The 14661-nt window shown below is 43.3% G+C and overlaps 2 protein-coding genes across 6 annotated transcripts in view; both read right to left on the reverse strand.

Moving 5' to 3' along the window:
• Nucleotides 1-9579, reverse strand: part of DNAJB14 (DnaJ heat shock protein family (Hsp40) member B14) — a 48451-nt gene extending 38872 nt beyond the window's left edge. For 2 of the 5 annotated variants that reach the window (XR_015552966.1, XM_087434637.1), the window contains exon 1: nt 9359-9579. Coding sequence is in view for 2 of the 5 variants with exons in the window: in XM_087434637.1 (XP_087290763.1) it covers nt 9359-9462 (104 nt within the window). In the remaining 3 variants the exon portion in view is untranslated. The other 3 variants (XR_015552965.1, XM_087434635.1, XM_087434636.1) reach the window with 3 other exon arrangements.
• Nucleotides 9580-10924: 1345 nt separating this feature from the next.
• Nucleotides 10925-13125, reverse strand: H2AZ1 (H2A.Z variant histone 1). Its single transcript, XM_004430998.3, has 5 exons — nt 12967-13125; nt 12506-12583; nt 12138-12251; nt 11658-11787; nt 10925-11363 (listed from the first exon to the last, which is right to left on the reverse strand). Exons 1-5 carry the CDS (start codon nt 12967-12969, stop codon nt 11302-11304), a joined length of 387 nt encoding a protein of 128 aa, XP_004431055.1. The 5' UTR covers nt 12970-13125; the 3' UTR covers nt 10925-11301.
• Nucleotides 13126-14661: the final 1536 nt, after the last annotated feature.

The raw sequence follows: 14661 nt of genomic DNA on the forward strand, positions 1-14661 counted from the left end.
GAACTCTGTGGTGGACTGAAAAGGGAGGTGTGTAAGTCTCACACAGATATCAAAATTAATATAGATTAAATTACTATCGATGTGTGTATGCCCACATACAAACACATATAACACACAATATGCATACATATACATATACATATATGCATTCATATATACGTATATTTCCTAGCTCTGTCTACTGAGAGGACAATGACATCCCTGTAAGCAATGAGCTTATCTAGTGTCTGTATCTTAGTTTCTAAGTACCACTGTACACCAAAAAGAATCAGGGCTCCTTACAGACAGCTGATCCCCAGGGCAGAGAAAGTAAAAAGTGGGCCTGAAAAATTTTTTGTGCCAGAAAGTAAGGAAGCTCAAAGAATGATGAGGACATACCAAAAAGACACAGGATGGCCCAGCCCTGTGGCATAGCGGTTAAGCGCACGTGCTCCGCTGCTGGCGGCCCAGGTTTGGATCCCGGGTGTGCACCGATGCACCACTTGTCAGGCCATGCTGTGGCGGCGTCCCATATAAAGTAGAGGAAGATGGGCACGGATGTTAGCCTAGGGCCAGTCTTCCTCAGCAAAATAAAGAGAGAGGACTGGCATGGATGTTAGCTCAGAGCTGATCTTCCTCACACACACACACACAAAAAAGACACAGGAGCCAGCTTGAAGGGGTACCCACTGACTATATCTGAGACGATCTGAGCATCAAAATAAACAATGATGGCAATAAATTAAATAGGAATCCATGAATCCATACTAATAAATAAAGTTGAATGCCAACTAATAAATTATAGAGGGAATGACAGAATTAGAAAATCATCAGGGGCCAGCCTGTAGCGTAGTGGTTATGCTCTACTTCAGTGGCGTGGATTCGCGGGTTCGGATCCCAGGCACAGACCTATACCACATGTCAGCCATACTGAGGCGGCAACCTGCATACAAAATAGAGAAGACTGGCAGAGATGTTAGCTCAGGGCGAATGTTCCTCACCAAAAAAAAAAAAAAGAAAATCATCATTTCGCAACCATCAAAAATTTATTCAGGAAAGAATCACCAATGGATGCTAAAAGGAACTGGTGAAAGGTTGCTGCGGAACAGGACATTTTGACAGTTTCAAAGTATTTTCCCACAAAATACTTATTAATTACAAAGGGGAATAAAAGTAAGTTTAGAGTGGAGAAACCTGACAACCTCCACCTTAACCAAGTGATCAAAGTTAACCTCACCAATAAAGACCAAATCAACATGTGTCTCCTGATCCATTACACCAGGAACACAACATCACGTCTATGGTAGCCCTCCAAAAATTCACATGAGGAAATGTCAGCCAAACCCAAATTGAAGGACATTCTACAAAACAACTGGCCTGTACTCATCAAAAATGCCAAGATCAAGAAAGAAAAGAGAAAAGATGATAGCTGGAGAATAAAACAGGCCAAATAAATGCAACATGTGTCCTTTTTGATATCAAAGACATAATTCAAAAGACACGCATTAATTTCATGAATTTGATGGTTATACTGTAGTTATGTAGGAGAGTGTCCTTATCTTAGAAAATATACATGGAATTATTTAGGGTATTGAGACATCATGTCTCCAACATACTCTTAACTAGCTAAGGAAAAAATACAATAAGAACAAATTGCGTGTGCATGCGTGTGTAGGGGGAGGGATAGCAGAGGGAGAGAGGAAGGGCATGATAAAGCAAATGTATTAAAATTTATCAAACAGGAAGCCTGAGTGGAATGTATATGGGAAGTCTGTCCTATTCTTGTGACTTTTCTATAAAAATTTGAAATTTCAAAATTTAAAACGGGAGGGAAAACGAGGAGAGTATACGCAAAGAAAATTTAACAGTTTTCAAGTTATATGAGTGGGGTTGTATTGCTAATATTACTCCGAAACTACTAAGTACATGATGTGACATAAAGCAAATAAATAATCATGACATCTTCTATCATTTGCTATGGGCTTGAGAACGAGGATTACTACTGTGGAAGAAAGGAGATAGAAATATAAGCTAGAAAATTTAAGTAAACACACAAAAGTGCTTAACTTGAATCAGAAGTTACAATGTAAACTTGCACACTGTTTTAGCTTTAAAAAAAAATTATTTCCTAGTCTATACACTGAAAAGGCCCAGAAATAATGAACAATCTAGTAGCCACAGCATCCTTAGTGCCAGAGTGTGATGCTGAAACACTATTTTCCACTAAAAGAAACTAGGGCTTATTGGAGATACGGTTGATTCCAGGTCTAGGAGAGGGAACATACAGGAGGAGCCTGAAACATTCTGTTACACCAAAGAGCAAGGTAACTATTCAAGACTACTGGGAATGTGTCTACAGGACTCAGGAGCTAAACTAAAGGGGCTCCCACTGGCTAAAGACCTAAAAAATAATAATAATTAGCTGTTTTTGGAGAAGAAAAGGAACCAACTCCTTTTCTTGAAACCTGATAAAAGCAATCAAGCACTTATCTTAATCTGTCTTTCCTACACAAACTGCACCACTGTGCAACCCTAAGATAGGTGAGGGGGAAGTGTCTCTTTATAGAAGTATTTCAGCTAATAAATGAAGAAATTATTTTTCAAAAATGGTGGAGCCAGATATGAAAGTTGTTATATGTGTTTAGTCTTTACAGGTGGCCACAAAGTCCCGATGCATGCTAGTTAGAAGTTATCTGTATATTTTCCATTCTTAGCACAAACATGTTCTCTCAGTGTTTTCCTGGACATTTTCCATGTTTATTTTTTTGCTGAGGAAGATTGGCTCTGAGCTAACATCTGTTGTTAATCTTCCTTTTTTTTTTTTTTTTTTGCTGAGGAAGATTGGCTCTGAGCTAACATCTGTGCGAATCCCTCTATTTTTTCATATGTGAGACGCCACCATAGCATGGCTTGATGGGCATTGTGTTGGTCCACACCTGGGATTCGAACCTGCGAACCCCGGGCCACCAAAGTGGAAGGTGCGAACTTAACCACTACGCCACTGGGCTGGCCCCAGACATTTTCCATGTTAATAGCTAGATCCCGGATATTGCTAAAGCAGGATCATTTAGTTGTTTTAGATTTTCAACAGTCATTATAATACTAAAAATTTTTCTACAATTTCATGTAGAGAGGGGCTCTGCTTAACAATGGCTATGTGTGTACATGTGCTCACACCAAACACTCTTTGGCTCCAAAGAGTGAAAATTTCAAAAAGTTCCATTACCTGTGGGTCTCAATATCCAGTTTTGTCATCTTAAAAATGGAATCAGCTAGGTTTTCTATATTAACAATCACTGGAACCAATGCATGAGAAGGCAATATGATTCAGGTTAAGGAGTGCCAGAATTTAGAACATACTGGATTTTTCTGATTTAATGTCTTAGCCATCACTTGAGATCTCATTTACAATAATGTGCAGTATTAAACATTAGTTGGACAGATATAGTACTTACAAACCAGATTACATTTACTTTTGTTTTTAAAACTATCCTATTGCATTCACTTTCCAGACATATTGCTTTGCTTGGGGTTTTAACATAATCTGCATTTAAGTATACTCCATATTAACGATGAGTGAAAAAGTAAATATAGTATTAAAAGTGTTTATGTGGATAATCCAAAGGTGAAGAACTGAGATCTGGTTTTGTTTTGTAAGTTTCCGCTACACACCTGTTATATATAATGTCCACCATTAGCTGAATCTAAAATAAGAACAGATAATCTGAAAAACAAATAGATTATTTCCCACTACTCCACTAACTGGAAATAGCTTTTATTTGTGTGATTATAAAATTTATGCTGCTCAGCTCATTAAAAAAGACATAAACTAAAAATCACTTATAAATGCCACATAAGAAAAAAAAATCACTCAACCACTTTGGTATATTTAATTCTAGTTACTCTAGTCAGCTAGCTGTCCAGCTTTTTAGATATTTTTAAACAACACTAGAATAATCCACAGATGTTTGTAACCTACCTTTATTTAATTCACAATACACTGTGTATATCATCTTATAGCAATAAATATAGGTCCAAATAATCCTTTTTTTTTAAGATCTTATTCAGGACTATTGCAATAGGGGAGCGAGACCAGGCTCAACTGCAAATTCAGCAAAGACAGCTGCACATTTATAGCCAACAAGCAGGGTGAGGGGGTGAGAGGATGGAAAATTACTGAGGCACATCATCGTTTTTAATAGATGCACAGTAGATGAATGCAACACAATTTATTTAATCAATTCCCACTGATGGACATGTATACTCTTTCCAAATTTTTGATACAGTGATAATCCTTATATATACATTTTTGTACACTTGTCCGGTTAAGGAAAAGCTTCATTTGTGAATATATTAGTATGAAAAAGCCTTACAGCTATAAATTTTTCATTTAATTATTTAACAGATCACCTTTATTGAAGGGAATAAAATTACATAAACAGGTATCATTCCAGAAAATCCAGGCTTATAGACCCCACAAGTATATGCAAAACACTGTTAGGCACCACTGGAATAAAAAGGATGATGAAGATTAAAATGGTTCCTGACAGCAAAGGATTTTTTAATCTAGGAGAAAAACAACTACATATGTAGACAATATAAGGAATGAATGCAGCAAGGCAGGGAGAACTACATGTTAACTAAGCACGGAATGAGTAGTTGAATCCAGATGGACATTAATCCTAACTTAAAGCAAGTATTTTGTGCTCAAATAGGTAACAAAAAATGACAGAAAGTGACAAATATTATACTGTTAACTCCAAGGCACCATCCAAACACTTTTGCCATAGTGATAATACACAACGTTCTTATAGCACTTAATAAAATATCCTTATAATAACCCTGTGAAGATTACTGATAAGAAAACTGAGGCTTGGAAAAGGAAAGGGGAATGGTGGGAATGGAGCCACTGTTACGTCCAGCAGACACTTCTTATTTCATTCCTCTAGAACATAAGCTCTAAGGGATTTGGTCTTACTGTTCACTGATTCCCTTGCTCCTAGAACAATGCATGGCACAAACAAGTGTGGATTGAGTAAATATTTGTTGAATAAATATATTCCCATTTTATAGATAAGGAAATTAAGACTCAGAAAGAGAGTTATGTAAGCAAGGTCGGACAACTACAAATTAAAGTTCAAAACGAAATTTAGTATTCTTTCTTTAACTATAATGTCTGAAATATTGTGGCTATTAGCTGAAATTTGAAAATCATTTTATAACACTTAACTTGGTGCTATGGAAATAATTGTTCAGAATGTATAATTGGTACTCATCACTACATTTTCATTAAGGCAGAAATAGAAAGAAATGGAATTGTCTTAAAAAGAATAGGTTGGATAATACTCCAGATGTGTAATAACAGTTTAAAAAGCTTTATTTTACCATTTTAAATGAGACAAAAGGGGACAGAACTTTGAATTTTTTATTAGATTTAAACTTTAAAATAATGTAGCAAAAAAAGGAAAAAAATTTACACACATCTCTCACATGAAGGGAAAAAATAAAAAGAGGACTATTTTAATTGCTATTGTACAACAGACAGATGCTGCACATTATATATGAGTTAGCCTTTCATAAAAGCAGACTCAGGATGGCCTTTTTTGAAGCTGTAGGACACCATTTGGTTCAAATTACTATGAAATTCTTGAAAACATTAAAAATGCTTTTCTCTGAAAAAAAAATCTATACTCCAAACTGTCCCCCAACTACTGTGAAACACTAAAGTTTTAAAATAGCAATGTAAAGCATTAAAACAGTGAAACTGTATTCCTCTGTGAAAGGCCAAAACGTATAAATAATTCAATAAATATACAGTTTAAGAAACTAAAATGTAATTTCCTTTCTGCCTGCTGACATTATTTTTCCACAATATTTATATTTCCTATGTAGTAGCTATTCATATATCAATCCTTTCAAACATAAACTAAACTCATAGTATGAAAATATTTGAAAGCTGTAAAATTCAATTCACTTAGAAGTCCACTACAATAAAGAAACTATAAAATAATATTCTCAATTAAAAACTTAGAAGTCAGCAATGTCCTAGATCCATTTGAAGAGCAAGTTTCTCCTCAAAGAGAACTCTTGCCAATTTTTAAAAGTGTTTTATCAATCAGACTTCTCACCTGGCAAGAATAAAATTTAAAGAAGACAAAAATTCTGGAATTTAGCTAGAATTTAGCCTCACATTTTCCCATTCACTCTATAAGAATAATGGAAATCAAGATGCAATGTCTTCTTTGGCCTATCTTAGCATGAAAACGCATCCAGAGGAACATTCTGTCAAAACTGAGTTATAAGGGTTTGATGGTAGTCTAGAAGAGGTGAAATTCAGGGATAAAAATTTTAAATTTCATTTTAACCAATAGCTTCAATTTCCTTCTACACTAAATATTTTATCAGACGCTTACACAAATGTTCTACATCTTTCCCTCCCCTGAATTCTTAAATTATTCCAATAAACATCCGAGAATATTCCATGTGAAATACACTTTGCTAAGTATTTGCACCTAACTTTATTTTAGCTAATGCTCACATCAACTCTGTGATGAAATCTTCATTTTACACATAACTAAACGAGGCTTAGAGATGCTAAGTAATTCGTCCCTGGTTACAAAGCTGTCAGAGGCAAAGTCTGCATCTGGACTAGGTTTTCAGACTACATCACAACGGTACCCTATCACTTTATCTGGTAATCACATACTGCCTTCCAATACATCATACTATTAACTTTCAATGTTATATTTCTTCATTTTTCCTATGTTCAAGTCTTTAAGAGCAACAATTGTGTTGTGCTTTGAAATCTTATAGTATCCTTTAGTAGACTGATTCGAGCTGCTTATATGATAAAGAATGATAGACTGCAAGCTTAAAAATTCTCAGAGCCTCACACTTCTTAAATGGAAATGATACCAAAATAATTGAGTGCTTACTGTTAAATGCTTTCCACGTATTAACTCATTTAATCCTTACAACAGCCCTACGCAATCCATACATTATTGTCCCATTTTACAGATGAAAAAGCTGAAGGCTAGAGACATTATCTCACTTGCCCAAAATTAAGGTTACAAGCTAGTAGGTAGAAAAGCTAGGCTTCAAAAGCCAAGGTATTCTGTCTCGAGTGGTTACTTGCTTAATGTTAAAACTGTCCCTCTAGGACTAGACAATGACTAAACGAAATCGTATTCATACAGCAGGGAGATTCAAAAAACCTTAACTTCAGCCAATGATTTCTTGGATATGACCCTAAAAGCACAGGCAATAAAAATCAAAAACAGAAAAATGAGACTACATTAAACTTAAAAACTTCTGTGTATCAAAGGACATGATCAACAGAGTGAAAGATGACCTACAGAATGGGAGAAAAAAACTACAAACATATATCTGATAAGGGGTTACTATCCAGAGTATATACAGAACTCCTTCGACTCAAGAACAACAACAAAAAAATAACACAATTAAAAAAAGGGCAAAGGGCTTGCACAGACATTTCTCCAAAGATAATATACAAATGGCCAACAAGCATATAATAAGATGTTCAACATCACTAATCATTAAAGAAATGCAAATCAAAACCATAATGAGGTATCACCTCAACACTTGTGTGGATGGCTATTATCAAAAACAAACAAAATAGCAAGGGTTAGCGAGGATGTGGAGAAACTGGAACTCTTGCGCACTGTTGGCAGGAATGAAAAACTGTGCACCTGCTGTGGAAAACAGTATGGCAGTTCCTCAAAAAAGTAAAGATACAATTAGCAATATGACCCAGCATTCCCACTTCTGGGTATATATCCAAGAGAGCTGAAAGCAGGATAGCAAAGAGGAGGTATTTCCACACCCATGTTCAGAGCAGCATTATTCACGATAGTCAAGATTCAGAAACCTAAATGTCTATCGACAAATGAACGGATAATGAAAACGTGGTATATACATGCAATGGAATATTATGCAGCCTTAAAAAAGGAAATCCTATCACATATCACAACATGGATAAACTTCAATGACATTATGCTAAGTGAAATAAGCCAGTCAAAAACAGACAAATATTATATGATTCCACTTATATAAGGTATCTAAAGTAGTCAAATTTTTAAAAGAAAGTAGAATGGTGGTTGCCAGAGGCTGGCAGGTGGGGAAAATGGGAAGTTGGTTAATTGGTATAGAGTTTCAGTTTTGTAAGATGAAAAATTCTGGAGATCGGCTGCATGACAATGTGAAAATGGTTAACCATACTGAAGTGTACACTTAAAAATGGTTAAATCAGTAAATTTTACGTGTTTTTTGCCACATTTAAAAAAATCCACAACTCCTTTCTTTTCTTTCACTTTCCTGTCCTCTCTGGTATAGTATTCAACATGTAATGAAAAGGACAGAGAAAAGCAAAGACTACAAGGAGCTCAATAATGGAGACAGAAATTAAGAAAGCAAGAACAAAATAAAACAGGTAGCCCCATATTCCTATTAACATATCAGTAATTTTCTTCTTAACCTAAAAATACCTGTGAGCATCAAGTGAGCCAGTATCCTATTAGCAAGGCAATAGAGTGTAGTGGTTAAAGGGCATTTGGAGCTGGAAAACTCAAGCACTATTCTGACTTTGCTACTAATTTCTGTGACCTTGGGTAAGATATTGTCATTCACTTGGTCATCAAAAACTCTGTTTCCAAATGGGTAAACCTGGTCAAATGAATCCTGTACCTCTACACAGGATTGTTCTGAGAAGTAAATGAAATAATTCATAGAAAACACTAGGTACTAGGCACTTTGTAAGTACTCATTAAATGTTGCCTACTATTATTACCTTAAAGCCTGGAGAGCAAGACAGGAACACGGTGAACTCAACTAAAGGCAGTCCAGTACTCCATTCCTTAGAGATCTGCCTAATTTGTTGATAATTATGATGTCATCAAATCAGATACTATCTAGCAAATCATTATTGACTCTCTACCACTCTTGTCAAATTTGTGCTCCTCTCTTCCAAAGGAACTCTCTGCCGGGGAAAAGCAATGTCATCTCAGGCGTTCGGAAACGTCTGCTTTGGGAACAGTGCTCCAGCCAGAGGTGGTGGAACCTGAGACTACCTCGGCCCCTCGCGCTCCCTGCCCCTCTCACGCCACCAGGGCCTAGGCCTTCCTCGGGGTGAGGCCGGGGGGCCGGCGCCACACCACCAGACGCCCAGACCCGAAGCCCCGCTCTGCTAGGGCAGGACAGACCAACCTCCCGGAAGAACGACAGCTGGACACTGCCGCACAGAGACGGGGAGCCGGCACTCCGGCCTGGGCGGCGGGCCGGGGCGCAGCCCTCGGGCCGCGGCGGACGGGGCCCGGGGGGCGGGTCGGGGCTGGGCCCCGCCGCGGGCGGGCGCGAGGCTCACCGCGGGCCGAGGGCAGCGGGTAGAGCTTCTCGGCCTTGTGCAGGAAGCGCTGGGCCCTCTCGCGGTTGCCGGCATTCAGGGCCTCGCGGGCGATCTCCACACATTTCTCCGCCTCGTCCCGGTTCCCCTCCATGGCGCGCGCCTGCTTCCGTTTCCTCCGGAGCGCCGCTGCGAGGGGCGGGAGCCGCGCCGGGGAGCGCGGCCGGCGGGACGGCGTGCGGGGGCGAGCGGGAGGAGCGCGGCCCCGCGGCGGCCGGGGGACGGGCGGGCTCGCGGCCCCGCCTCTCCCACGGCTCCCGCCCCGCGGGCCGCCTCCCTCCCGCCCCGGCCGCGCGCCGGGGCCTGGCGTCCGAGCCGACCGGGCGGGGGCGGACGGGGGGCTCCGCCCGGCTGGCGGCGCCGTGCCCCCTGACCTCCGTCCCGGCGCGGCCGCGCAGGCCCGGGCCCAGCTTCCCGGCGGCGAGGGCGACGGACGCGGGGGCACGCTCGTCCTCAAAATTCCCGGGGGCGAAGGCCCCGCCCCGGGCCCCGCGGCCTGGGAGGGTCCCCGCGGGGGCTCTGGCGCAGGTGTGGGAACCCACTGGAGCGTCGTTTGACCCCAACGCCGGGGCTTGTTTCTGCCTCATTTCAGCCACACACCCTTTTTCTGATCGATTCCGTTAAATTCTCAGTATATCCAGGAGACACAAGATACACACTTTTAATTTGTAGTTAACAATTATTCTGGTGAAAAACAGATTTAGAGAAAACTCTAATTCCTCATGACCAAAACAAGGCAGGAACCAGCTATTTGGGCATGTGTGACCACCACAGAAGTGAACTACTCGATTTTCCCCTTCTCCCCTTTTCATGACATCACCCTGTGAAATCCTGCACCACGTCATGCTGGTGTCCTTGGTGAGGGGGAAAAGGGCCACTTAGTGCTTGGTAATGTCTTCATCCAAATTAAATTTTTTAAGACGAAGAACTTGCCGGAACCCAAGTGTCAAAATGATCCACTCAACCCAATCACCAAACACACACTTCTACAAGGCTCAGTCAAGCTACTGTTAGCCATGCTAGCAGATAAAGTAACTCGGGAGTGACAGAAATCCTGTCTCTTCTGTGAAATGGGAATAGTATGTACCCCAAAGATGTCACCGAATATTGAACAATTCAGGGCGACTTTAAAACAGCGCATCACATACAAAGTCTGAACTGAAAGTTCCGTCTGTGGAGACAGATACATACAGGACTTCCCCACCTGCCCTGCCCTCCCCAAGTCCACCACAGCAGCAGGGCCGCGGGCCGGCACAGGCACATACAGCAAGGACAGCCAGAGCGGAGCTGGAAACAGCCCAACACTGTAACTTGTCCCATTCCAGCCCCTGCACAAGTTTTTACATCTTCAATAGCTCGTTACATAACACTTAAAAAAAAAATTACACTTAGGTCTTTTGACTTAGTTGATCTACCGAATTAAAGGTTTAATTTCAAGGGAAGAAATATGCTTAAGTTATTGCTGGATGAGATACTTATTCAAAACAAAGTAGTTCCTATTACAATCAAGCGAATTAAAAACACAACTAGTTTGGGATATGACCTTTATTGAGCTTCTCCACCAGAGTGGAAATAATGTCTGTACAAAACCAAATGTTTGTTACTATAACTTCTGCATCACAATTAAAATCCAAACAGTTTTTTAAAAACAGTCAACTCAATCAAAACCCACTACTTCAGAATCAATAGCTTCTTTGAAGCCACAGTAACACTTAAATATGGTTAAGACTCGAATGCAGAAATTTGGTTGGTTGGAAAGCTAATTAAACTTCCAACTTGCTCAAATAGAATTACAAAAAGGCAAAATTGTGTTTTTCACAGAGATACAGTCCACTGGAATCACCAACACTGGACAGCTGTTAGAGTATTTAGAGTCCTGAGATAACAAGGAATCCAGGCATCCTTTAGACAGTCTTCTGTTGTCCTTTCTTCCCAATCAGAGATTTGTGGATGTGTGGAATGACACCTAGGAGAGGGACAGAAATTCTACTTTTTAATATACATTTTTTTAAATCACACAGTACTTAAAGCCAAGACAGTTCAACGTCCAACTTGGAAGATGTCTTTAAATGAGTAGCTCAACAATGCAGAGTAAAAATTCATTAAGTTATATATACAAACAAAATTCAAGGATGCAACCATAATGCAGATCAGGGAAAATATACTTGGGTCCTCTTCTAAACTAAAAATTACCAATGAGAACTAAAAAAGAATTCTCTTCTCTAAAGAAATCTACAATAAAATTTTAGTATTTACATACCACCACCAGCAATTGTAGCCTTGATGAGAGAGTCCAATTCTTCATCTCCACGAATAGCAAGTTGCAAGTGACGAGGGGTAATACGCTTTACCTTCAAGTCTTTTGATGCATTTCCTGCCAATTCAAGTACCTAGAAAGCAGAATCTAATCAATCTCCTTCCTTCTTTCCTTAAAGTAAAGATCCAGAGAGTAGAATCAAATCTTCATTAAAGCTACCAATCGTCACCACCTCCCACTACCTGAATAGCAAGACATGCGAAAACCATAGGCAGGAGGCATACAGCAATTTTATTTCGAAGAGCAGCAAACTCAAGCTCAGCAGGACCCCTTAACGACCACCAGCTCCCTCTAGCGTTCTCAGAGCCTCCTCGCGCGCTCAGGGCCTGGGAGTTTTCTTGCATCACTTTCCTCCTTTGCTCTCGCCGCCTCCCTCACCACCCCGCCAAACCTCTTCCAGATTATAGGCGTACACCCATTTACCTCTGCGGTGAGGTACTCCAGGATGGCTGCGCTGTACACAGCGGCAGTCGCGCCCACACGTCCATGGCTGGTCGTCCTAGATTTCAGGTGCCGATGAATGCGGCCCACCGGGAACTTCATTCCAAGCGCAAACATAAATGCACAAAGATGCAAGAGTCAAAGACGGCGAAATCCCACGCGCGCCCGAGCGAGCGCAGGGACGCCGGCGCAGAAAGCGCCCGCCCCTCCCCGAGAGGTATTGTGTCGGCGGGCCGAGTCGCGACACCGCATCACCCACGCAAAGCCGCACCGCCCACCCAGAGCGACGGTAAACAAGAGGGGGAGAAGAAAACCGCCGCGATGCCCAAGCTGCGCCCACCGCCACTGACCTGCAAGCCGGCTCTCTGCGAGCGGGAAACCGCCTTTGTCTTGGCCTTTCCGGAGTCCTTCCCAGCCTTACCGCCAGCCTGCGGCGCGCACGCCCCGAGCCAAGCCGAAACGGAGATAGGATTACCAGGGCTGCGCCCCTCCCCCACGGCGCCGAGCGCCGCGGCCGCCCCGGCCCGGCCCGCGGTCCCCACCCCGCCCGCCGCGCGCCGCCCCGCCGCGGCCGCGCGCCTCCGCCCGCTCCCGCCGCGGCCCCCGGCGGCGCCGCGCGCACCACCCAGCCGCCGCCGCCGCGAGACCCGAGCCTGCTCCGCTCGCCGCCGACGAAACGCCTCCCCCCGCGCTCCAACCCCGTCTCCGCGCGCTCCCAACCGTCGCCACTTCACCCCGTCTCCGTGTCTAACGGGTTTTCCTCCCGCCGGCACAAACCCGCGGGGTCCTCGAGCGCCTCCGCGAAGTTTACCATTTCCAATTCTGCGGCAGCTCAGACAAGCAAGGCAGAAAAAAAGACTAGTCAGACACCCAGCGAGATCCGGCGCCTACTCCGCCGTCGCACCGCGATTCAAACTGCGCTGTCTCCCGCCTTCCCCGCTCCCTTTATACTGCAGAATGTTCCCTCATCCGGGAACTCGGATTGCTCATCCCACCAATGGCCGCTGCCCGCCCTCGGGACGCGTCCTTGAGGACTCAGCCAATGAGCAAGCGAAGAGAAGGGCGGAGGGGCGGGCGCTTCGAAGCTCCAACCACTATTGGGGCGTGGGGAGGGGGGTGGGGGACGGTGGAGGGATGGGAACGCAGAAGAAGGGCACGGCGGCGGGAGGGAAGAAACAGAGTGAGCTCTGCTTCGGAAGCGCGGAGTCCTGCAGGCTGCGGTCACGTGTCTGGGAGGAGGCGCTGAGGGTCAGGGGAGGGGCGGAGAGCGGCGGCCCCCGGTTTTCTAGCGGGCCCCGGGGACCACGTGAAGTGGCCACGGGGTACTTCCCGCCCCCTCCCCCACCCCCGGAGACCCGCGGGCCCACAGCCTCCTTCCGGGGCCCCTCGTCCCCGCCCCCTGCCCGTCCCCGCGGCTCCTCCCCTCCCGTGTGACAGGTGGCGCGAACCCGTCCAGTCAGAGGAGCCCGGAGGCCTCCGCAAACCACAGCCTCCATGGAGGTTCTGCGTCTCTTGCCCCTTTGCGTGTCCCCAGCCGCCAGCTGATCACGGTCCCACTTCATTTTCAGCTGTATCTCCCACCTCCTCTTTCCTCTTCACTTTTGAAACCCCCCCATGGATAATTCCATAGGAACAAACCGTGGAGCAGTCATCTCATTGGACACAAAAGACCTTTTGGTCTAGGTAGGGAGGGCTCCGGGTGAGGCGGTATTCTTGTCTCTTTTTTTTTGTGGGGAAGATGAGCCCTGAGCTAACATTCATGCTAATCCTCCTCTCTTTGCTGAGGAAGACTGGCCCTGAGCTAACATCCTTTGCCAATCCTTCTCCTTTTTTTCCCTAAAGCCCCAGTAGATAGTTGTACGTCATAGTTGCACATCCTGCTGGTTGCTGTATGTGGGTCTCGGCCTCAGCATGGCCGGAGAAGTGGTGTGTTGGTGCGCGCCCGGGATCTGAACCCCGGGCCACGGGTAGGGGAGAACGTGCATAAGCCACTGGGCTGGCCCGGTATTCTTTAATTGAATCATACACCAGATTTTTCTGGAGACTACGTATTGGTAGGTTGTGCCTATAGCCTGGTGTCTATAAAGTTGATTTAGTGAAACCTCAAAGCTCTTATGTGTCAACTTTTCTATACTAAACATTTTGCCACATGACAAATGTTCAGTAAATGTCAGTGGGCTAACTCCCCACATGATTCACAGGCAGTTACAGATGGTCCATGTAATCAATTGCAAATGGTGGGCTTAAAAAATAGTACTGTACGCACAGTACTATCATGATGCCAGCTAGTCTTCCAACTAATAGATTAATAACACTTGTGTACATCTCCAACTGCTTAGAGACAGTAGGGATTTAAATCTTTAATATTTACAGTGTTTAATAGCATATTACACATTAACGTAATTCAATATTTCCAACGTGAAGAAATTTTGGAATATGTACTCTTAAGTATTTTAGATTGGGTTTCAATTTGAAAGATCTTATCAAATTAAGGGACCTCCCTATG

This window comes from Ceratotherium simum, chromosome 8, assembly GCF_057802395.1.
Source record: "Ceratotherium simum simum isolate JZ-2026a chromosome 8, ASM5780239v1, whole genome shotgun sequence".
In the NCBI taxonomy this organism is placed as follows: Eukaryota; Metazoa; Chordata; class Mammalia; order Perissodactyla; family Rhinocerotidae; genus Ceratotherium; species Ceratotherium simum.